The sequence below is a fragment of the Cydia pomonella genome, chromosome 4 (assembly GCF_033807575.1).
Source record: "Cydia pomonella isolate Wapato2018A chromosome 4, ilCydPomo1, whole genome shotgun sequence".
In the NCBI taxonomy this organism is placed as follows: Eukaryota; Metazoa; Arthropoda; class Insecta; order Lepidoptera; family Tortricidae; genus Cydia; species Cydia pomonella.
Window position 1 is genome coordinate 10,762,432 of NC_084706.1, and position 26,015 is coordinate 10,788,446.

General features: G+C 38.1%; 1 protein-coding gene across 1 annotated transcript in view; it reads left to right on the forward strand.

The window, feature by feature from the left end:
• LOC133517071 (uncharacterized) overlaps positions 1 to 23,876 on the forward strand; it is a 33,727-nt gene extending 9,851 nt beyond the window's left edge. The window contains exons 3-8 of the mRNA XM_061850215.1: positions 14,106 to 14,299; positions 17,361 to 17,517; positions 17,708 to 17,873; positions 18,889 to 19,076; positions 20,982 to 21,164; positions 22,582 to 23,876. Of these exons, the coding sequence (XP_061706199.1) occupies positions 14,106 to 14,299; positions 17,361 to 17,517; positions 17,708 to 17,873; positions 18,889 to 19,076; positions 20,982 to 21,164; positions 22,582 to 22,767 (1,074 nt within the window). The 3' untranslated portion in view covers positions 22,768 to 23,876. The remainder of the gene's footprint in view (positions 1 to 14,105; positions 14,300 to 17,360; positions 17,518 to 17,707; positions 17,874 to 18,888; positions 19,077 to 20,981; positions 21,165 to 22,581) is intronic.
• The last annotated feature ends 2,139 nt before the right edge of the window (positions 23,877 to 26,015 follow it).

Consider the following 26,015-nt stretch of genomic DNA (forward strand, 5'->3'; position numbering starts at 1 on the left):
AAAGCAGCTGTTGATTGAAGTTTGGGTTGCAGAAATTAACTTACTGATTAAAAAACGTAAATAATATTTTGGATAGACGGTGTATTTAGGTGTAATGAGACAATAAAATGAACAAACTAGGTCTCGAGAAACACCTATTAGATCAAGTCATATGTAAAACAGTAAGTAAATGTACCTAACCTTTGGTAACCTGTCATTTCTTCTACCTACCTTTGCACAACTCATATAGAGCTGTATGAAATCGTGGTTTCTTAACCATGATCCATTGCCTTTCATTAATTACATCGGTTTTTTTTATCTGTGGGAACCAACAACAATGGACATTTCTTAATTATTAAAATACGTCTATGGGAGAAATGTATATGCTGATTGGTATCGATTGATACTTTTATACAAAATGGCGATTTTGTCATAGATCGCTGGAATGGCAGATTATATATTCCACTCGCACAAGTTATTAAAAAAATTTATTAACTCTAGACAAAGATTTCCATATCTGTGGACACGGTAGTGCCTCCGCCAAGACAAGCTAAGCGAAACGCAAGGACACTACTTACCTTTTCTCGAAGCGCTTCGTTGTTTTTTTGAACCCTCATAACTTGGGCTTGGGTTATACCTACCAGATAAACGAAATTCTCGGGATATAATGTCAATAGTAGACTTATTAGGCACAAAAAAATTCAATTGCATAGCTCTCATACTTTAGATTTTATTCATATCTAAAAAAAAACAGTTTCGTTACTGACTCACTCACTCACTGATGATCATCAAAACCCTCAGGATGCTTTCTGAAGTCCTAGGAAGCTGAAATTTGGTATGTAGGATAGTATTCGTTCGCAAACAACATAAAAAATCTAAAACGTGAAATTTTTAGCCCCTAAGGGGGTGAAAAGGCGGGTGGAATTTTGTATGGGGAATCAATAACCACTGAACCAATTTAGTGGTAAGTAGATAGTTTTTTTTTATGGGGAAGGATATAGAATAGTATTCAACCACAAAATCACCCCGTAAGGGTGAAAGGGGCGTTACGGGGAAGTTTGTATGGGAAATCAGTAAAAAAAAACAGATTGTAAGATGCCCCCAGATACGTATTTCAGGATTTTTAATAGTAAAGCACCCCCAACCCTTTAACAACGTAACGTTACCTACTACAAGAATTATTTTATAATAAAAAAATAATTAATAATGAATAAAATTCTCACCTTACGCCGATGCTTACTAATACATGTGACGGTGGCGAAATGGCCAAGCTATATATTTTGACTAAGATGTAGAGTTTGTGAAGTTAGGGCTTGTAGAGTTAGAAGCTTGGCTCTACATGAGATCTGATAACTTTTTGACAGTGCGAGCCTTATGGTTTCGTATGGGCAACATTTTGCATGAAAATGTTTTTTATGGGATCGCTCTTTCTTCAAATGTACGTGTTTTTGTTAGGGTTCTGTAGTCAACTAGGAACCCTTATAGTTTTGCTATGTCCGTCTGCGGCTTTGCTCTGTGATTGTTAATGCTAGAATGCTACAAATTGACATAAATCGTATCGTGATCGGTACCAAACACGCCGACAAAGTGGTAAAATAAAAACTAGAAAAATATTTTTTAGGTATCCCAAAATTCCCCTACATAATTATAATTATAAAGCGGGGATGATTTTTTTTGTTTCAACTATATAGTATGGGGTGTCGGATAGGACTTTCAAAACGAATAGGGGTTTTAAATGTTTTTTTTATAAAGTAAGTATTTTCGCAAATAATAGCTCCGAGAGAAAAAATAAGCGTCCCCCTCTAACTTTTGAACCATGGGTCCAAAAAATATGAAAAAACGCGAAAGTAAAGCTTAATTACTTTAAATGAAAATAAGATCGAACATTATCGGTTTGAGTTATCGAAAAAAGTCTTCACTTCTTAGTATAAAGGTGTTGCAGGTGTCCATGGGCGGCGGTAATCGCTTACCATCAGGTGATCCGTCTGCTCGTTTGCCTCCTGTATCATACAAAAAATATTTACTAATAGCCCCCGTTCAGCCTATTGTCACAAAAGGGTAACTACGGAACCCTACACTGGCCGGTTGTAGACTTTTATTAGTTCATTATAAGTAGTTTTTCGTTAGCTCTTTTTAACCCTTCACGCAAAAAGTGGGGTGTTATATGTTGGACGCAGATGTCTGTCTGTCTGTCTGTGGCATCGTAGTTCTCCAACTGATGGACCCATTCCAATGCGTTCATTTTTCGTTTTTTACGTCAAAGCTAGTTTCCTTGCGGTGGTTCTTAGCTATGTTTGATAGAAATCGATCTAGCAGTTTGAAGAGTATCAGCTCTTTTCCAAAAGGATGTAAGGCATTTTTGACATAAAATGGTTTTTTTTGGCATATATAGCGCAGCGCACTAGGGTTTTTAAATTTTTAAATTTTTCGCTTTCCATCGCTTTTTGGCCGTAGATACACAGCGTATGGATATTGGATAATAATTCACATGGTAGTGCGCATGGTAGGTCAAATTTTAGACTAACAAGTGTTAAATATGATACTGGAATCTGTAAGCAAATTTTTTTAAACACTGTGCCCGATTTGAGGGCGTTTATATATTGGTTCGTACCAGCGATCAAATCAACTCTCCTACGCTCAAGATATTGGAATGATACTCGTTGTTGGACAAGACCAGTCGTCCCGCAGAACCTGACGCGCTTGCGCAATCAATGTCACTCACCTCGGGAACTATACCGGTGCCCTTCTAAGGGGCTTCATATTGGATAATCGGTTACTTGACATAAGCTTATTAAATTCTACGTTGTGGTTTGTGTCTAAGACTTAAAAGTCTTAGGAGTGTTTTCGTCTTAATTTTTATGGTAAGGAGCAACGCCAGGAACACTAGGATCAGTATAAGTAGGTATAGGTACCTTCTTCTTCTAGTGCAAGTGTCTCTTTGACTAGTGAACGTTGGCATTCAGCTTCGGTTATTTTTCCTGTATTTGGAGTGGTTCCGCGGCATTTCTAATTTCGTTCCGTTCCCTTATCAAACAACCAAGCTGCAGCCAAGCAGTAGAGCAGTCGTCGGTCAGTCAAGATTATCTTCATTGTCGGTTAAGTACAACATTTTGTTACTGTAAACGATACTGAAACTATAACATTTGTAAGATCATCTTGAAACTCGTCTTCATCACACTGGCGTCACTGGCTTTCACTGAAATTTCGTCAGCGACTAAGACATCTATTAACCATTGTGTTCAAATGTCACGGCAATGAAGAAAGACGTTCTGTACGATTAGTTAGGGCACGAACCTCAACCTCATTACAGCAGACATTTTTGATAACTGAATTTGGCCACTTTACGGTGGTTTGTCTAAAGACACCAATTCAATTCAAATATACTTTATTCATGTAGGCCTAGCAACAAGCACTTATGAATAGTAAGACAGTATTACATATAATTATCTTAAGTTAATTATCAGAGCAATTTATTGATGTTGTAAATATTATTCCATATACGAGTACTTATTATAATACAAATGAATATAAAAAATACTAGTCTAGATTGTTTCTAGAATAAATTCTAAATGTTAAACAAATGTATAATAAAAACAACAAACCACCGGTAGACGAATTATGGATGCCTTTATCCGCATGATAAAATAAGAGTCACTTTTTAAAAAGATGGATTGAAAGAGATATTATAAGAGATTGATAGAGACACATACGACGACCATCACATTCCTATAGAAGAGTGGAACCGAAAGCTTGCAGAAAAAACCGGCCAAGAGCATGTCGGGCCACGCTCAGTGTAGGGTTCCGTAGTTACTCTTCCGTCACAATAAGCTAAACTGGAGCTTAAACTATAGTAAATTGTTAACCAAGGGATGAAACGGTACCTTTCACCCGAGTTAAACAAATAGGCAAATTTGCATAATCAGTACCTAATTAAAGTAAGTCTTTTTACTATGAAGGGAAAACTTTTTGCGATAACTCAAAAACAGCTAAACTGATCATGTTCGCTATAGTTTTTATTTAATGTCTTTCTTAAGCTCTACTTCCACGATTTTTTTCATATTTTTTGGACCTATGGTTCAAAAGTTAGAGGGGGGGGACACAATTAATTTTTCTTTCGGATCGATTATCTCCGAATCTATTCACTTTATCAAAAAATGTTTCCGGATTACCCCTATTAGTTTTGAAAGACCTTTCCAACGATACCCCACACTCTATGGTTGAAACGAAAAAAAATTTCACCTCCACTTTACGTGTACGGGAGGTACCCTAAAAAAAATATTTTTTTAGATTTTATTGTACGACTTTGTCGGCTTTATTGATTTATTATATCCATGCCAAATTTCAGCTTTCTAGCACTAACGACCACGGAGCAAAGCCTCGGATAGACAGACAGACAGACAGACAGACGGACATGGCGAAACTATAAGGGTTCCTAGTTGACTACGGAACCCTAAAAAGATGTTTACTTGCAATATAATTTGTTTCGAAACCAAAAATGGCTTCGTTGCCAATCGCCCTAATTGTTAAGTCAGATCTTGCAAGCAGGATTTGGACCAATTTCATGTCTGATCGTAATGAGATATTAGCACCTATGTAACCTCGGTGACAACGAAACGTCGATGACTAGGAAGGGATTTGACAACAGTGCAAAGAAAAATTGTACCTAATGTTGATTATAAAAGTTAACGTGTTAATTTTTGCAACTAACTTATTGCATAATCAAAGCGCTGTATTACGATCACCCCGGTTGATCGGTACAAATGCTTAAGTGCTTCAATATTTTATGTCTCGTGAAATTCCCAAATCAGAGAGAATAAAAAAAGCAAAATATTTACTTCCGAAGTCGTAATCGTAAACTGAGGGACTTTGTTGGAGGGTTTTTGAGGGTGTTTCGAGGGTGTTTGTTACTTTGTTTGAGGGTTTACCGTAGTATAGTAATTTTCATTTAGCCATTTAGTGATCACTAATGCAAATTTCTTATATTCCATTTGCCTCATGTCTTGAGGAAGGTTGTTGTACAATACAATGCATTTTTACGATAGATCGCAGTACGACAAGGAGGTTGGTACAATAGTCCCATGTATTGAGCTCTCATTGAGCTCTTTGGTTACCTGCAAAAACATCAGACCTGCATCTAAAGAGTTCAGAATGTTTTTTTTATGTATATACATGTTAGCGGTAAAATATTTAGTTTTTTAAAGATGGGCCTAGCGCTCTCGGTGATTGAAATATTAGCTATAGCACGAATGCATTTTTTTGTCTAATAAAAGCCCTAATTACGTCTATGGAATTCCCCCAGACTATAGACTGCTTACACTCGCTCGGAAAAATAGAGATCTTGAATATTTTCGAAATACATTTCAAGTCACGATTAAAATATCCTGCCGATACGGTATAAGTAAATAGAGAGCTATCTATCTATTCACCTTAACTTTTTGCACCAAGGTTCAAATTGGATTGAATTTCATCTATAACTTACTGCTTGACAGGTTTGAAGATGTAATACGACACAAAAGATCGATTAAAGATGAGTCGGGTTGTTATAGATTAGATTTATGAATGCAGCTGTTAAATCACAAAGAGATTTTTAGATTACGTTAACTAGTTATTATTCGTAGATGCATATGCGTACTTACCTAGTTGTGGCGGCGCGTCAAAATTCATTCGTAGGCAAGCCGGTGCTAACATGGCTTTCCTTTTCCCTATAACCACAGAGAAAATTTATTAACTCTCTGAAAATTCGGCAAGCCGGTGAAATTCAGTTCAATGGACGGGGCATCACTGATGGTATCTAGACAACCAGAAGAAGGTAACCTCCAATTGTATTTACACTATTACCTATAATGCACTCCAATACGTACTACGAGTATACAGATGATGATTGAATATCATTATTATTAAATTTAAAAAAGAAGCCATGTTTCCTAAGAACAGATGTGGCTATCTCTCATAGTTTCTGACTTCTCCATACTGACCGTTTTAGATTGATCACCTGCATATAAGTATCATAATATATATAGTACTTAATTGTGTAAAAAATGAGGCCAAGTTCATTATGCTCATAAATGTTGTGTCACTGTTAAAAACCTGAATTAACAAAACCGGTGTACCGTTAAACCGGGTAATACTTACGTGTATTACAAGATTAAAGGTGCGACCAGACCGCAGCTTAAAAAACGGTCACGATACGGAATCGCAGTGACGCGTCGTATGCGTACCGTTTTTGACGCATGCTCCCCACACCGCTGCTTAAAATACGGTGACGCACCGTAAATTGATCTGCGTAAAAATCGCAAAAAATATTACGGAGATCCTATGGCAGACACCACACCGGTGACGTAAAAGACGCAACTGTTTTGTAAATGCAGCGTTTTTTACGCAAAGATTTGCGAACAAAAAAGATTCGCGTGAAGCACGTCACTGCGATTCCGTACCGTCACCGTTTTTTAAGCTGCGGTCTGGTCGCACCTTTACAAGTAATCAAGGTTAGCTTAGGTATTATACTCTACTCGTAAGTACATTTTTAAACACAGATAAGTGAGAAAATCATTATTGCCGAATTTATCCTCATGTCCATGATCCATGACATGACCATGACACGTGATGACACTGATGACCACGACATGAGGATAACATCAGCAGTTAGCAGTTTTCTGAGTTCTCTGTACAGCGTAATACCCTAACATTTTTAACGTTTTCAATAAAGTAGGTACTAGTTATTGAATGTATGTAGAGTATTATATTTTAATAAAATTATACTTTATATATTCATATTCATATTTATTATTAATAATGTACACATACATTACATGTCAAAATTACAATTTAGACTTAGACTAAAAATAGACTTAGACTTTAGATTTAGTTTAGATTTAGAGATTTATAATTTCTTGTACCTATATTATATTTGATATTATGTAAATGCCATCTTCGCCGACATTTAGAGTACTGTAAAATAATAAACATATTCTAAATGATTGCTTTCAACGGATTCGTGTACAGTTTGCTTAATTCTGGACTCTGGAGAAAGTAGGCGTTATGGTATTTTGTTGAATTAAACGATGCTTATCTGAAGTTGTGTAATAACGTAGCGTTTGTCGCTACTGAGTAATAAAAAAGTGTAAATGGGTGCGTTGAAGTTTAATTGCCCCACAATCAGTCTAGTCAAGAAATACCGTATCCCGTTAAATATCCATTCCCATATAGAACCAGAGGGCCTACCGCGCACCACGTTCGACGTGTTGCCTCCCTGTCTCACTTATGTACGAATTTACAAGTGCGACAGAGATGCTTACGGCTCGCGACGAACGAATATGTTAAATTTCATTTTTTTTTAACCAAACCTATAAACCTGCAATATACCTATTCTGCTGAAGCAATCGACATCAAAACAAACAAATTGATTTGTTAAGATTTAGTTAGTGGAAACCGTTTTCTCGCGAAATGGATTTTCATAGAAAAATTACCGTTACTTCGTTAGATTCAAAAAGCGATTCTTCCCTCTTATGTATATGATTCCTAGTAACAAGAAGGGCGATTACTAACTAAGTATGTATAGGTAAGCAATTACAGTAGACAGATGAGTTCAAAAGGATCGTAATTTTTTTTAACAATAATTGTTAAAATTATAATTATTATACTTAATTTTTGAAAATGTATTTCTGTGCAAGAAGCGTTCATTACGACCACTAGATGTGTCAAATCTGATTAGATAATGCGTATACTTCCTACAGAGCGACTGTAAGGCCACGAGCCAACAATCTTAGAGATCGAACCAGAGACTAGCAAATAAATTAAAACTGACCATCAGACGTTTGGTGACTCTGAACCAAACAGAATATATACTCGTATATGATTGACTGATAAATTATAGATCGTAATTAGCATTAATTTGGCGTTGTAAAAATCGCAAATTAATAGTAGTGTTTCTCATCATTAATTTAAAGGTATGTATTTAATCACGTAGCTAAGTAGCCGAATTAGGGTTGCTTAAAAAAATGTAAATAAATGAGTAGTAACGGTAATGTTGGTCGTGAAGATAACCTCGTTGCAAGAAAATAAGAGTATATTAAAGTCTAATTGCACGTGTTACTGCTAGGCCCCCGCTGCGTCTGTTTACAATATTAGATTCCAATCCATTAATTTAGAAGGCAACGTATAATCTCAAGTTTATTAATTATGTAGAAGGCAAAAATTATTGCTGCCGATTTTTTACTTAAATGAATTGATGCTAAAATATTAATTTGCAGCCAAATTCAATTATATTATCTCTAGTTAGTTGCCTCAAAAATTATAAGCCTAATTTTTGACATCATGTTAGTCAGCCCTTAAAATGCCTATTATTTAGTACTCTACTGTTTTTACTCACAGATTGCTTACTGAGGTGGTTATCACACTGTGTGCAATTCACACGCCGCTCCGATGTTTGAGCGAGACAACGCTATGCGCGTATTATAGCGGCGCTTGTACATCAAAGCGACGTGCGTAAATATAATACGTCGAAATCTTGCGAAGTAGCAGATGATGGCGCCACTAACAACTATTAACGAGAAGTAGGATTGAAAATATGGAGTAACAGTCTTTATAATTGGCTTGTCTTTGAATTGTACGTTATGACAGTTCGTTAGTAACATAGTGATTCACGGTCTAACCGTCTAACGGCATTTGATAGAATTTACTGATATTTAGTGTGAAACAAATTGTGTTCAAGTAGGTAATATAGTTCGTAGAAGATAAGTTTGAAATTAAATACTGTACTACGTAACTGTAGGCTGTTTAATAATTCTCTTTCACTTGCACATAGAAGGTCGTACCGTTGTTTGTACAGTCAGCCAAGAAAGTGGTTTACCACTTTTCGACTCTATTACTTGACAAATAGAGTCGAAAAGTGGTAAACCACTTTCTGGGCTGACTGTACTAATGAGTGGGAACATTATTTAATATTTATTATATCAACCTGCATATATCGGAATTCGTCTGCATACATCTGTGAAGAAAGTCAAATTAAATAGTACGAGTATGTTAGATTGCCCCAATTTCTCCAACCAATCTGTAATTTTATTTTAGTGCCCATATTGGTGCAAAAGCAAAGGATGAATGGCTAGAACTGACATTTTACAATACAATACAATATAAATCCTCTTTATTGCACAACCTCAGAATAAATGTACATGGAAACAGATATAAAAAAAAAAACATTTATTACATAATACATGAACATTAATAAAATAAAGTAAACAACAGGCGGCCTTATCGTTACAGAGCGATCTTTTCCAGACAAACTTTAGGTAGTGGAGAAATGAAACTCTTAATTTAACTAATTAAAACTAGATAAGGTCAACTCGGCGAAGACCGGCATACTTTATTTAAAAAGAACTTAATTGACAAATTTTAGCTATCCTGTTGCCTGAAAGTAAAATTTTCTGAAATTAGTTGATAAAATATTTCGTTGGTTTCTAATTAAACTTGCCAAATTCTCATTTAAGGCATCGGATAGTGAAATAAACACTCGTTTTTAAAACACGTCGCAATGGACGAACTCAGCGCCAATGTCGGCTAAGATCGTCTAATGGCGAATTTACCTACACATAGGCAACCTACGTAATTATAGATGTTTGTACGAGTGCGAACTACAATAACAACTGAATGTAGACTCTAATATGTCAAGAATAGGGTTTATTATGGCTGATTTCATGCAAAGTTTCGTTTGTCGGGTAAGACCGGCATACATCGCCATACAGGGGTCGAAAACACGCAGGTAAGTATTAATAAAACAATGAGATCAAACATTGAGATCAATACAAATGTATTTTAATCAATACAATTCTTAAGTAAAATAATAAACGAGTATTGATTTAAGTACTCTTAAAAATTGAGGCCAAGAATACCACAAAAAGTAGCAAATGTATATTGCATTGAAATGGAAGTGATAACATTCATCAGTGAAATAAACTGCTGATTCATATAAACTATTTCGAGGTAGACAGACACAAAATGCTTAACAGCTGACCAAGGTTGGTCCCTTACTGTTTTCACCTTTAAGATATGGCATTTTTAGTCTCACGATCTTAAATTCCATGGCGACTGCTCTATCAAGAATTTTATAAGTATGTCCATTGTCCACGACCTTTTCTTGTCACATTTTGAGCAAGTATACTAGTTAACTATATATTATATACTAGTGGCTCTGTGAGCTGTTGACGCGTTAAGTTTAGAAAATGTAAAAATGATAAATATCATTATCACAGTTAAACTCATAATAGTCATAAGCGCCATAGACATTATTGGCGCTTAAGTTCTTTATGAAATTCTACATTTAAAAAAAAATCTATAATTAGATCGACACAAAAGTCTATTAAATCTTAAAATCTGGTCACAAAATTTCACGAGAATCGGTTGAGAGTTGCGACCTGTAGAGGATGCAAAATGCCCGAGTCAAAACGTAGATCTTCGCTAACGCTACGGTCAATAATAAATAAAAAAAAAACATATACAGAAAAGGTTGGCAACTTCTGAAAACGGTGAAGACCGGCATATGACGATATTAGCCTCCAAACTTTTGACGGACTTCGACACTACTACATTTTGAAGTTAGTTTTTTTCCACCAGAAATATCTTCGTGAAATAACCAGTTTAAGGTTATTGTAATATAATATTCATATAAATACATTAATAAAGAATAGACTTACCTGTATCGATCTTAAAAACACTGCAGTTTAATCACTTAAAAAAAAATTTAACGACAGCGTGTTGTACTCCCAATACGAGTTGCCAACCTGACTAAACTTGAAAGGCCGGTTTTTCTCTTCATGCTAGAGGTAGCGCCATCTGTGTAAATTTATAAGAACTAGAACTGTTTTATCATTACGTAAATTGTGTTGCCATCCTCGTAGCTGTACAGAATTTGCTGTAATTCTTGCTAGACGGCCTTCGCCGGCAGACGGTCTTCGCCGAGTTGACCTTAGCAGTAGAGAAAATACATTTAAAACATTAGACATTTTAGTATCTGCGATCAGAGATACGAGTATATTATAAAATCACAGCCTAGCAGGCGAGTGTATATTAGCTGATGGTGCAGTCCACCATAAGCTAAAATAAAACTTCGTCTATGTCACTGCAATGCCACAACCCATAACAAGTTGCATAACAAATTCACAACAACACTGATCATCACAATGTTGAACATCACGACTTATGGATAAACTCCCTAGCTTTAGCTCAGTTGCCACATTAAGGCCTGAACCTGTACTGATATGAGGGCGGTATTTGCAATCTTTTTATCCGACTACGGGCAGGGTTATAATTTTAAATAGTAGTCAATGTATAGGTATGGAGTAGGTAGATCCACGGGAAAGAAAATAACTATCTAATTAAACCATCTTATTTAAAACACTTAAACCGAATATGTAGGTATGGTCTGGGTATGATGTGATCTATTTCGATTTCATTAAAACATTACAACCGACAAAAGTGCGTGAACATATTTAACTTTCCTTCATAAATCAGGAATATAAATCTATGTTAACTTTAACAATTGGACGTGACCTCCTGTATCTTACTGCACACGTGCTACGTTTTGCAGATATTATGAATTCCACACCACACCTTCTATTTTATGAAGCATATGTATTACTTCTGCGCCGGTTTCGATGTCACAAAGTTGGGCATTTATATTAATATTTCAACAATTTGTCGTTACAAAGTCTGTGCAGAATTAGGTTGGTCCGAATAGTCCAGCTCTAATACCAACATTGGCCGGTGGAAAGATATCACAAAACACCACGGCAGATAGGTCATAGGTATTACTAACTAATACATGATGATGGCACACACATTTTGTGTGCCTATGTGTATTAGACATATACATTGTGTAAACGGTACTTTAGTAGTACATATGTTTTGATACGACGAGCCGCCCGGCCGCGTTGGATAACCCGACCGAATTACGTGAACAAACAGTATGTATAGGTTTTCTTCCGCTCCAATTGTTTATTTGAATTGGTCGGTTTATATTCCTGAACGGAATTTGGTTTTTCAAAGCGCCATTACTAATTGTACTTTATTGATTTTTATTTACTTTATAGCACACTGTCTTATTAAAACTGTTTATTATGATAATACCTAGATACGACTTACGTTATTCTAAGTAAAATGTAATTAGTGGATAACTGTCATTGGCCATCTGTTATGTAATCACTCATATGTAAAACTTTTATTTACGGCTGTTGTTTTCCTAAATATCAATAAATAAAAAAATAAAAAAAATTGTTAATTATTAAAGTGAAAAATAAACGAGAATATCTCGTAATTCACAAGCGTAAACTTGCCCTTTACTCGTATCTCAGCAATAGCTTATTAAAAAAAAAACCGGTCAAGTGCGAGTTCCTTTTACTCGCGCACCGAGGGTTCCGTACAAACTTTGAATTATCTCTTGTAACTTATAAAGGCGAAAGGCTTTTGATCTGATGCATAATTGTGTACAGCGCCATCTATCGGCAAATTGTCTAATTTGCGCGATGTAATGCACGTATGTTGGATTTTCGTGGATAATTCTCTATAGGGAGCGTGCATGAACTATAGGAGGCAGCACAGAGCCTTCAGATTTTTGGCGCGAGGCGTAAATGTGATGTTTATTGTTCCAATGTAGCCCACAAGATGGCAGAACCTACCATGCACGACAAAACACGTGACGTCTAAATTTACATGTTTATTGTTCCGATTCAGGCCACAAGATGGCAGACCCTCCAACGCGCACAGTCCCTATTATGTAAACCGATTTCAAAAATTGATATTTTATTTAAAAAGTTGGTTAAATTGCTAACTGAATTCGGAAATGTTTTTAGTTAATTAAAAAAAAAGTTACCAAGATAGAGGTCTGATTATATTTTTCCTGTAAAATTCATAGTAATGTGAATATTATGTACTAATTTTTCATCGGTAAACTTCGCAGATAAGGGGGGAGGGGAATGGTATTTCTTTTCACATTTTCCTCCATATTTTTTTTCCACTAATAAAAAATAATGAAATGAAATGTTTTCGAATGTTCAATTTGAGCTGTTTCAAACGTTACCCTACTTGACCTAGTCACTAGACTTAGAAATTTTGGCCCCTTTTCATATTGGGCATTTCCCATAGTTATTAAAAATAAAATAATACTTTCAATGTTTCTGGGTTAGCGTTGTTCATAACTATTCCAAATTTAAAATTTCTCGAGATATTTAGCGATGTGACAGACGGACGGACGGATGGACAGAGTCGCACCTGCAATTATTTATTTATTATTATTATTATTTATTTATATATCCATGCAAAATTGCAGCTTTATAGCATTACCAATCGCGGCGCAAAACCGCGGATGGACGGACATGGCGAAACTATAAGGGTTTCTAGGCGACTACGAAACCCTAAAAATGTCTAATCTGGAAACACCGTGAGTCTTAGCATGTACTATAAAAAAGATAAGTTTGCGATAGATAAATCAAACTACGGTCGCTGTTGTAGCTCGTAATCGGTATTCTGTTGGCGCACAAGTCTCCGAGGTAACTCCTAGATGTTATCGTCAACATTAAGGGGCATACTTAACTTTCTAATAGAGTTTAGATGGCATGAGCAGTGCCAGCTACGCATCAAAATAGACCATTTTAAGATTTCGAGCAGTGACTAAAGTCGCCCGGCCCACAGATTTATCTGTGGCCCGGCCTGCGTAAAGCGAAAACATTTCTGTTTTTCATACTTCGTTGATAGTAAAGTCCATGATGGCGGGTAGGGTAATGGTAATGGTAGAAGAGCCGGTTACTTTCCGTGTCACTTGTCTATAGGTTCACCTGTGCCGTTCAGGTGCTCTTATGTAACTATTTTAATTAATAATAACTGAAACATATGGGATGACAAAATTCATTAATCTGAAATTCGTTTATGGTCATAAAAAGTATGAAAAAATCGAAGCATTTAGTTGTCAAACTGTTGGGAATCCTTAATATGGACGCAGTTGTATTATGAAATGTTCGTTACAAGCTCTTTTTTCTGTACACCGAGTTGCCTCTTGGTATGACTCTTCTTAACTTCTTTCCGTAAAGTTGTAAACCATAGGCCCTTAAAAGACTAATTGAAGGTATTTTTTTTTTCAGAAAGGCCATCCCTGTCCAGATACGCAAGAGTTAAGCCCTGGACGATGGGGAGGACGCACCATCGCCGAATGCAAGTGCCCCCCTGGCACTGCGCAGTTGCCCCTCTCCACAACCTGTTACCGGCTCTTCGAGAGGGGACCTTGCCGACCCGGAGAATACTTTGCTCCGGTGGAGGAATCCTTCAATAAGAGAGGGTGAGTAAGCTGAGTAATTTATCTAAAAGGCCTTTTACACCTTAATTACTACAGTCATCTTTCGACACCTTTGCACAGGCCTACAATCAGGGACCAGCATTAAGGCCCAAATATTCGAGCGCCGCAAATATTCGACGTTTCTCAGCGACTTTGACTTTGCGGTGCTCGCGCTTGAAATTTTGCGGTTGAAAATATTCATGCACTGTCGGCGCGGCTGGTCGACACCACGGTACCTATGGTTGGCGCGTACCTCTTTCAACGTATTGCCCTCGCGATACAGAGAGGTAACTGCGCTAGTGTGATGGGATCCATGACGCAGGACGACTTGTTAGAAGGAGTATTCTCTTTGTAGTTGGTTTTGTTTTTATAGGTTATTTTTTTATAGTTTGTGATTTTAGTTTAACGTTTAACTTTAGTTTTAATTTTGTATTATTATGATTTAATTTAGTAAGTTCATAATTATATTGATTAAGAGTTGCACCTATATAATTTTGTCATATTCAGACTAAACTATACTTACCTGTGTTAAATAATAGGTACCTACAATGCCGGATTTAGAGGTCTGCAGGCCTCGGGCAATAAAGGAGTGGAGGCCCCCTGGCCCCAAATTATTTTCCAAATAAAATGGTAAATTTTCCGAAGTCTCTATTGTGGGGGTCCCGGGGTTGTAGCCCCCGTTGTCCTCCCCTAAATCCGCTCTGGGTACCTAATACCTTAGACGGCTTAGACTTTTAGATTTAAAAAATGTTGTTACATGTTTTGTATTAGGCACATATCGAAACCTTTGCTATCGACTGATTAATATGCATACTGGCCAATTTCCGTCATCTTAACTAGCATTCTAACTAATCCGGATAGGTACTAAATAAATCTCTGCTAGTTAGTGTAGTCAGACCAGTTAGTTTTTACGATGCTTCTCAACTACTGTCTTACAATTGAATACAGACTCATTCTCTTTATAAGTTTTAGTTTAAGTTATTCCTTTATGTGTCCGGTTGTTGAAAATATACATCTCATTCTCGTATTTACAAATACATGTAGATGTAGATCTAAAAGCTTTTCTCGGAGTCAAATTCAATTTAGTATTTAGCATTTTTGTAGAATTTATACAGACACCTTAAAACACTACGCTGATAAAATTAAAATTAGTGTTATCTTAAATTCGTGCTTGTGCTCTTTCGTATTAACATCAACCCTCTTAATTGTCCATCGGTGGGTTATGTCTTCTTATTTATTTTAATAAAGTTTACGAATTGCTAGCTAACATCGTAGACGATGGTACATGTCGTAGGAGAGAAATACCGGTCTCTCATCACCTTCATCTTGAATTTTAAGCAGTTTCCGACAAATCGTTGCAACAGAGAGTTACTTCAAAGGAAAATGACAAATGTTGGCCATTATACTGGCCACACGTCACACGAGCTTGAAGAACACCCCACTTGTATTAATGCAAAGATTACCATCCACTAGATCCCGCGTATGAAGCATTATTTTTATTTGTACGTTTTTCCCGCACACGGAACAATGGTGTTCCATTTGGGCGGCGTGCGCGGAGCCTTAACTTACTTATCTGTAGCTCGTTTCGTAGGCAATGTAAGGCAGTGTCTTACGTGAGCGAATAACTCGCGAACGCGAAGCGGGTGAATTCAATCCTTTAATACCTATGGAAGTGTCCTACGTGGGCGATCTCCGAATGCCGTTGGGCCGCTACACCGCGCCGCGTCGCATTCGCGAGTCATTGCTCACGTAAGCCGCTGTATAACTGATTTCAGAATCCAGATGGCATATTTCTATTCTAAAACAAATCTGGGCTACGAATCACTAAACTGCTAAATGAGTTTTACTTACGTCAAAATAGCAAATAAATTAAAAAATAAACGTATTGGGAAAGTAAAGTGCAGAAACGAGTCATTATCTGCACAGTTTTTAGAACAACAACTACCCACTTTCAGAGCATGAGAAATGAAAAATGGATTTGTTGTATACTTTCCATTCTGATAATTATCTCCGCATTCCATAAATAACGATATTTTTACCTAAAATGTTAATTGAAAGTACCTTCAAGAAGTACTAGTCCGTCCGTCCGTCCGTCCGTCTGTCCGTCTGTCACCAGGCTGTATCTCATGAACCGTTGAAATTTCTACAGATTATGTATTTCTGTTGCCGCTATGACCGTTTTGATAGATAATGGTACGGAACCCTTCCTGTGCGAGTCCGACTCGCACTTGGCCGTTTTTTTTTTGAAATGCACAAGTTATTTACTTTCCTCGTATTTGAAATAAAAAGTAGAGTGTTTAACTCGTGTGAAAGGCACCAGTTCAGTCTCGGACTATTGGCGCTCTCATTGCATTTGAGCTCCCTACCTCTACAGAAATGGGTGCCTTTCATTCCTTGGTTAATAATCAACTATTAACCCCTTCAAATTGTAGTGAAATTGTATTGAATTTCTTGACATAAAAGCCTATTTGTCTATGCCAGTCTTTTGGATACCTGTTTTTCCTTAATTCCCCATAACTAAGTTACACCATATTTCTCTGTAATATCGTCATTTATATTCCACGCTAAGCAAAATTCAATGACATACTCGATTGAAACGTAACGTCCATTTCTGATTGTATTAGTGACCGAAGGACGTTAGATGTTTGCAAGCCTGAGACCAAATGACAAACACTTTGTAAATTTCACAAAGTAAGTATTAACAGCCACACTCTCAATTGACCGTTGATTGACCCTTTGGCAGTGTTGGCCGAACGTTAATATTAAAATTGACCATTAACCATTACAAATTGAACTGTAAACCGCACTTTGCACTTTGCAATATGGTTTACGATTGTCAGATTAGTGTGTGGAATGTGGACGATGGTACTTACTGCTATTTACATAATATTGATCAAGTGCCGTGGCCGCGTGAGGTCGCAGTGGTGAAGTGGTATCAGGTATCAAGGTAAAGGACTGGCAAGTTAGCTATTTTTACAAAGCAATAAAGAATCACGCGGTCAGTTTGTCTGTCCTTCTTCAATCTTTAACTTTACATGTCAACGAGATTAATTGACTATTCCAGCGAACGGCAGGGTATGTGCGTGCGTCCGCAACAATGTGCCGATGAGACCTTGCTGCACTGGCCGGCTGACGGGCGCTGCTATTACCGGCTGAGCCAGGGACCGTGCTACCCGGGTTCCATACTTGACGTAGGCAGCGACGGCGTCGCCAACTGCACGGTGAGTTTCGCGCCTGTGTAATCAGTGAGGGAAATCTCGTGCTATCTCATGGCTAATATTCGGGTGTATGCGTCCTTAACACATTGAAATAAGTTTCAGTACAGGTACACTGTTGTTTGATAACGCGAACAGACGCAGTCATCTAGATTGTCTTAAGTAAAATTTTCATACAAACTTTAACATGTTTCAGTGTGCCTCCGATGGTCCCCACTACTGGGCCGCAGATGGGGGCTGCTACGCGCACTACTCGCGGGGCCCCTGTGAGCGCGGGCAGCTCTTCCTGCCCGGCGGCCGGTGCGGCTGTGACAGCCATTTGCCGCACTACCACAAAGGGACCGGCATGTGCTATGAATTAGGTAAGGAGTTTGGGTCCGCGACGGTGACTCGGTAGCCGAACTACTCGCAGGATCTCTGCGAGCGCGGGTAGCTCTTCCTGCCCGGCGGTCGGTGCGGCTGCGACGACCACTTGCCGTACCTACCACAAAGGGACCGGCATGTGCTATGAGTTAGGTAAAGAGTTTGGGTCCCCCACGTTGACTTGGTAGGCGAACTACTCACGGGGATCCTACGAGCGCGGGTAGCTGGTTCCTGCCCGGCGGTCAGTGCAGTTGCAACGACCACTAAGTACTACCACATTGGGACCGGCCTGTGTTATCAGCTAGGTAAGGAGGTACGGTGTCTCCGGTGGCTGCTAGGCGAACTACTCATGGGGCCTCTGCGAGCGCGCAGAACTGTTCCTCCTCGGCGGGCTGTGCGGCCGGTCACTTGACTTAGTAGGCACACTTCTCTCTTTGATTGCTGGCAGCGGGAAGCTATTCCTGTCTGGCGGCCGGTGCGGTTGCGAGAACTTGCACTTGCCAAGGTACTGGGACAAGGATTTTTAATGGTCTGTGCACATTGTCCGATCCGACTTCGTATGTCGGATGACTCTTGGAGAAAAACAGCTGCTAGAGAGTGCCCTACTGCAAGATGTCCTTTTATTTTTGCATCACTGTTTTCTATTGAGAACACTTTACAATTATTTACGTAATAAATAAATATACTTTTTATTTTTTAACGTTTTGTGATCGTATCCAACAATTCTGACACCGGCTATAGGATCGGACAAACAATGTGTGATGTGAAAACACTCTTTTCACATTGGAAATCTTATATTTCCATTGTTTCTACGACTAGAAATGAATATTTCAGCATTCAACAGGGATTTTTTTACTATATTTTGTTATTGTAATAGCTTTGAATGAAATAGTTACTTGCATTAGTGTAGCATGCATCACGAAGTTACAGAATAAATAAACGTATTTTATAAGATTGTCAATTCCAACTTAGACGCCATTCAATGCATTTATTTCTTAATTTATGTGTTTTCAGACACAATCGGTCCATGCCCTAAAGGTCACGTCTTCTCCATCTCTGAGGTTTCTCCCCAAGGCTCCAAGGCCGAGTGCCAGTGCAAGGCTTTCCATGCGCGGGCTTCTGACGGGGCGTGCTACAGGCTCTACACTAGAGGGCCCTGCGCTAACGATGAGATGATTGCGAGGGGCGGACGGTGTACTAAAGTGAGTTGTTCTCTCCTCAATTGTTGGTCATGGTTAAAACGATCTTTACATTCGATGTGGATCCGCACGCCGCTCCGGTATGCTAGCCGGACATCCTTATATACGTGCATAGTGCTGTCTCGCTCACACACTGCAGCCGCATGCGAATTCGCATCAGTGTGATAACGCTCGAACCTTCTAATCGTTTCATTTTTATTTGATGGTTATTGTGACAAGCGGCCCATGTTTTAATGTTGTTCAGTCAAGGCCAAATTTTTAAATTAAAGGAAAAATTTAAAATTTACCGACCGTTACCGTTGTTATGGTAGATATCGCTATGGGGAAGGGAAGAGCACAGCGATATCTAACGCGTGTAAACAAAAAACCGGCCAAGAGCATGTTGGGCCATGCTCAGTGTAGGGTACCGTAGTTACCCTTCCGTCACAATAGGCTAAACTGGAGCTATTAGTATAGTAGATTGTTAACCAAGGGATGAACCTTGTATTAGTATAGTAGATTGTTAACCAAGGGATAACCTTTCACCCGAGTTAAACAAATGTTAGGCAAATTTGCATAATCAGTAAGTACCTTATTAAAGTATTAGACGTATGGCCGTGATTTTTACGGTTCCATACCAAAAAGGTACAAAAGGAACCCTTATGGTGCAACTCTGTCCGTCCGTCCGTCTGTCTGTCTGTCTGTCTGTCCCATCGCTAAATATCTCGAGAACCACTTAAGCTATCGGTATGAAATTTGGAATAGTTATGAACAACGCTAACCCAGACACATTGAAAGTATTATTTTTCTATTTTATTTTTTATAACTATGGGAAATGCCCAATGTGAAGAGGGGGCAAAATTTCAAAGTCTAGTGACTAGGTCAAGCGGGGTATTATTTGAAAGAGCTCAAATTTAACATTCCAAAATATATTTTTATTATTTTTTAGTAGTGGAAAAAAAAATTATGAAGGCAAATGTGAAAAAAAAATTTAGTTTGAAATCTAACCAACTTTACGTCTGTTCATTACACTTGAAATTTCTATGAAATTCTATTAAAGACACCTTTTATCAAATGAAAGAACAATTTCAGAAATTGGTTCACATGATAAAGAATTATAGAATTATCATCGAAAAACCAATATACGTGCATTAAATCGCGCAAATTAGTTAGACAACTTGGCGACATATGGCGCTGTACACAACTATAATTAGACTTTGATCAAAAGTCTTTCGCCTTTATAGTTATACGAGATAATTCAAAGTTGGTACGGAACCCTCGGTGCGCGAGTGAAACGAACTTGCACTGGACCGGTTTCTTTCCTTAGGACTTACTTGCTATCGGAGACTTTGCATGTCTAAAGATAAATATCCCATAGCGAAAATTATTAAGACAAACTGCAATAATTTTAAAATGATTTTGTTCATTAAAGGTGTAAAGTATAGTAATAAATCCTAGACATAATGCATTGTAAATGATTGCAATAAAATAAACGAATATGAATATATAATTAGCGGAATTGCCTCACATTTTAATTTTTTACTCTTTCGTTCTAAAACTGCCAATAGTCAACGGCATTACTTATACAACCAATGAAACTAAAGAACCCTTAAAAGGTAAGAAAAAATCGCGAAAGATAGCGTTGGTAACCGAGTTGGTTAAAGCAATCGGACCGATGTTCCGAAAGGGTCGCGAGTTCGAATCCTGCATGAAGCGGTAAATTAAAAAACCTTTAATTTTTATTTATTTGCTAATTTGTATGTGCTGTTATAATCCCTATAGTTATAGGTTTGACAACCGTGACTACCGTGACCGTGTTACAATGAGAATCATGCTATCGTTTCAGATTTGGAGGATTACACATTAGGTACACAGTTATCACTCGGAACGAAAGTAGCACGTTGAAATGGAACATTGAATCCGTTCCAGGTGCCGTGCGCACGCGGGCGGCTGTACGTGCCGGAGCGGCGCCGCTGCTACCGGCCCGGCGCGCCCGAGCCGTGCGCCGCCGGCGAGGTGGTGGCGTTCGACTTCGACGCGCGCCCCGCGCTGGACGGGCTCAGCCACAACGGCGTGTGCGCGTGTGGCGGCGGCAACTGCGCCAGGCGGGAGGTAGTCTTCAGTTTTCGAGAGGAGATCGTTGGGGAAATTATTGTATTAGAAACCGCTAACAGGAGGCACCGTAAAAAAGGTTCAGAACGCTTTTAATGTTTGTCATTTGTCTGGCCCTAGCATGATGATACCTAATAAACTGTACTATTTAGGTAACCAGCAGCAATGACGGCCGCTTAGAAGGCGCGTGTCAACCAGTTTAGTCCTGTTACACTTCATTATGTAACCTAGTGCCTAGGGTCATAGAAATAACGCTAAATAATAGATAAATATTATAAATAACGCTCTGAACCTTTTTTTCTGTGTCGCTAGCAACGTACCTACATATTTGACATATTGCTGGCGTGTAAAAGCCGGAAGTGCTGGGTGCCTTGGGGCTAATCTAATACTCCTCTGGAGTTGCAGGTGTACATAGGCTACGGAGACTGCTTACCATCAGGCAGGCCGTATGCTTGATTGCCACCGACGTAGTAGTATAATCTAATAGTGACCGCAAGCACCAACTTACTCGCTAGAGCAACGATGGGTGCCTAGTCAAGATTCTAATCGTTTTGTGTCTTAGCTTTCATATTAGCGCGACGTAGACAGTTGCATTTCGTTCGCTACGGAGTGTAAACGATTGACATCTTGGCTACACACCTCACAGCAATACCTACATATTTACGATCTCGACTGAAACTAATCTAGCTGTTTTCTTACTGAGTTCACAGAGGTTTACAATGTTTATTGAGGGTTCTATTGTAAATATTTAACCTATATCTTTATTAGAATCTTAAATTATCTGATGTGACTAGTATGTAAGGCGTAAGCGCTTTGGTAGATCTCTTATATTATAATTATATCCTGAAATAAATGAAATAAAATGAAAAATGGAACAACTAGAGCTAACATATCAAAATAAATGTATGTGAAAATATTAGTTTATTCCGAAATTCCAGTTCCATATCATATCAATTAAGGAATGAAATGCAAACCTAAAGCCCTACCTAATTGACTCGTATCTACGCTAAGTCTGCATGCCAAGTGCTACGTCATTTATATGGCGCGGCCATACTCGTATATTGCAACTGCTCAGCTGGTATATACTACACTCGTAAAATTAACTGCAATGAACGCACGAGAGCACTGTAGCATATTTTATCTCCTGCATGAGACCTGTGGCCAGTAGCGGTGGCAGCATGGTTCCATTTTTATCATTTGTCACTATGCCCGTCACTTTCGCGCTTACATACTTGTTAGAACGTGACAGGCATGGTGACAAATGATAAAGAGCTGACCATCTTAGCCCTACAGTATTGTACTTATCAGTATCACATCAATTATAAATAGTCCACTTCTGAATAAACGCTGCCCCCATCCATCAAGAGCAGACTATATACACAAGACACAGGCTAGTAATTATTTTTCTTCTTTGCAGGTGGACGCCTGTGAAACGCGGAGAGGCGCCGCGATATATGGTGGCGCGTGCCACATGCTGCACACTCAGGGCCCTTGTCCGCAGAACTCGTGGCTGGTGCGTGACGGGCCCGTCACGTGCCGCTGCCGGCCCGGACACGTGCCGCCCGACTGCCGGCCCGACACCAGGCTCGCTGTCAAAAGTTGACGCTCGAGTATGATTTGAGCAGGACGTCGATGCGTCTCGTGCATTCTGCCGGCTACCAGCTCGCCGTCGGGACTTCATGAACGATATTTAGTGTCTAGAGTAAAGCAAAAGTTCGGGCATAATAGCATACTAGCACAATTTGTGAATCTTGACAATGTTTCATGTGTGCTCATGTTAAGTAATCGAATAAAAGCTTAATACGATATTGAGCGCTAACGTGAGAGAGATACCTAATATTAATATTGTAGATATTTCTCAAATAATTTTGAATAAGATATTTGTGACTCGCATGATGATACGACTCGGATAAAAATCAAATGTAGTTTTTTTAGATTTAAGCATGTACAAGAACCTCAATATGCAGTCAAACTAAGTACTTATATTTTCGTTGGTTAGGTTCGTAACCTTTTACACACTGTGACCAGAATGGAACCTCAAACCACTCCGTTCGATCGTTTGTCTATTTGCAGGCAGATTTAGATTTTTGATATTGGCGGTAGGCTCTCATTTTCATCTTTTGATGTGTTGTGAATGTATTTGACGTAGGGTAGCCTAAGAGCGGATGTGCCACAAGACCGGATACATACAATTTTGCACGAAAGAAGCGACATTTTTCGCGGCTGGCAACATAGTTTTGTCCACCATTTTGTTCTGCCCCTCCCTTCATACCGCGAATGGCGTTGCTAAAGACAGGTCGCGTGTAGCGGAGCTGACAAAAAAAATTGCCATTTTTAGTAAATTTTTGGCGATCCGGTCTTCAATCCAAAAGTTCGTTGCAAAATTATGGTGAGTATTTATCATTTTATTGCTTTTTAAGTAGAATTCTGTGTAGAATTAGCAAGTGCTCTCCAGGATTGTATACTTGGTTTACGCCTAGGACGTCTGTAAACAAAGATCCGGACTTTTCTCCCATTGCCAAAGTACGGACTAAAATAGTCCGATCTTAAAGCACTAAAAAAAATGCAGTGGTTCTCAAAATTTTCAAATAGCGCTGGAACACTAAACCTGTCAGGCAGCCATTTTTACTTCCATCATTTATCTGCATGGGTTCTGAATTAGGTATATAGTGTAATTATATTTATCTATGAGTTTAGTTCAGTTCAGCCCTATTTTAGCACATACCAACTATTACGTCCGGTCTTAAATCTCTATCTTCCGAATGCTACATTGCTACCCGACGCTGACTGAGTAAAGTTTGAGAAACTCAATTTTGCTCATATTATGCTTGGGAGGGAAGATCGGACTAAAAATGCCAAAAAAATAATAATTACCTGTGTTTGCCACACCAAGCAAAATTACAGGACGATTTTGTGGTATGTTGTTTTCGATTTAAGACCGGATATTTTCCTTTTGTGCACTCTAATGCCACAGCTTCAAGTGTGAAATTAAGCAGTAGTCCGAACTTTGGCTTCGCCAGGTTTTTTTGAAAAGTAGTCAAGAAAACTATTCTGTCACTTTGAAGGCGTGTCTCGTATAATCTACAGCGTGTATCGAATTAAACGAAAAGTGACCAGATTATTTGTTTTATTGCTAATAATTTCCTCTAGCAGTCCATTTGTAAAATAGTTATAGGAAATGATAAAAGCAATGTTTTTTATCATGGTCCGAACTCGACGAAAAAGCGTCCGATCTTAGGCGACCCTACCTTACATTGAGTTGAGGGCAATACAGATTTGAGATTATTATAAAAGTAGTTTTATTATTTCTCAAGACTGATGTTTAGCATGATGTAGGTAGTATTTAAGCATACAATATGTCTAATTTTGGACTAGTTAGTAATTTAAACAACTATGAAATCATTTAAAGGTTCCATAGGCATTCTGAAACTAATTCAGTGAAAAAAAAATTTTTTTTCTTCTGTATTAAGTAAGAAGGCAATAAAATACGGTTATGTATATCGTCCATGCAAATGTTATTAAAATAATTTATATTATCTGGTGTTTTAAATCTGTTTATTAATGTATAAATTAATCATTATTTGAAATATGCTATTTTACACCAGTCTCCAACTCTCCACTGAGTCATAAGTAACACGTGGGCTTAAAAAATAACCAATAATTTACACGTATAATTGCAACATTTGCCACTATATCCACGTGAAATGATTTTAGGTTATACTTACCACAGATTCATTAATTGTATAAGATGTGGAAAGTTTTAAACAGTACCCCTAGTGTAAATAAATTCGATTTTGAAACGTGACGTACGCGTTTGCGTTTAGTCTCATTTTGTATTGGATTTAGAAAGAGCGCGCCAAGCGGGACGTTTTGGAAACTCAAAATCCTATACAAAATGAGACTTAACGCAAACGCGTTCGTCACGTTATGATGTCGATAAAATTTACACTAGGGGTACTGATCAGTGCTTCGGATTTGATAGCTAATGTAGATGGCGCAGTTGAGCTCCGTACATTATGCGGTAACACTGGTTGTCAAAAGTTGGCATTTGAACATTCAATTATAACAAAACATGAGGCGCCGTACTGAGCCATCTATTAGGTACTGTCATAACTGACAAACTCGGTGGCACTATATTTTTCTTATAATACCTACATCTTATAAAATCAAGGAATTTTCGGTACCTACCTATTGTTGGCCTACAATTGGTAGGTTTTCTCCCTCTTAAGAATACAATATCCTGAATATGAACATGTAGTAAAAAGTTTTTCAACCCTATGCGGAAAAGTTGAAAGTTCAACAAATTATCGGTTCAAAACAATATATTACAAGTCCACTAATATAAAAACAGGCGTTTTTGTTAGTTACTAAACTTATTAGACATGTTAATACATGTGTGGTAAGTAAAAGTTATCTATTAGATTCTTGGTAAACATTGTCATCGCTGGTTCGATTAGTCATAGATTAAAGTAGTTTAGTTAAATTAATTGTTATTAGGAAATATATCATTAAAAACAGATTCAAACGAACTACTTAGATTGTGATTGTGTCATTAATTATGTCACGTAGCACATTTTTTTCTTTAATATTGCCTAATCCGTTTCATTATACTTGTGAATAAAATATGTAATTTGGAAGAATTACTGACTAAAAAGGTTTGATTTTTTTAAACCCAGTAGCTGCAGGTCCTATATATATTTTGTGAATGCCCCACTCTATTTACCCAACTGCCAATAGAGGGTTATAGTTCGCGTCATCCACGACGACGTGCAGATTTGTCAAATCTAACCTGTAGCAACATGACAATACGAGTCTAGGCTCGCCTCGTCGTGAATGACATGATCTAAATAA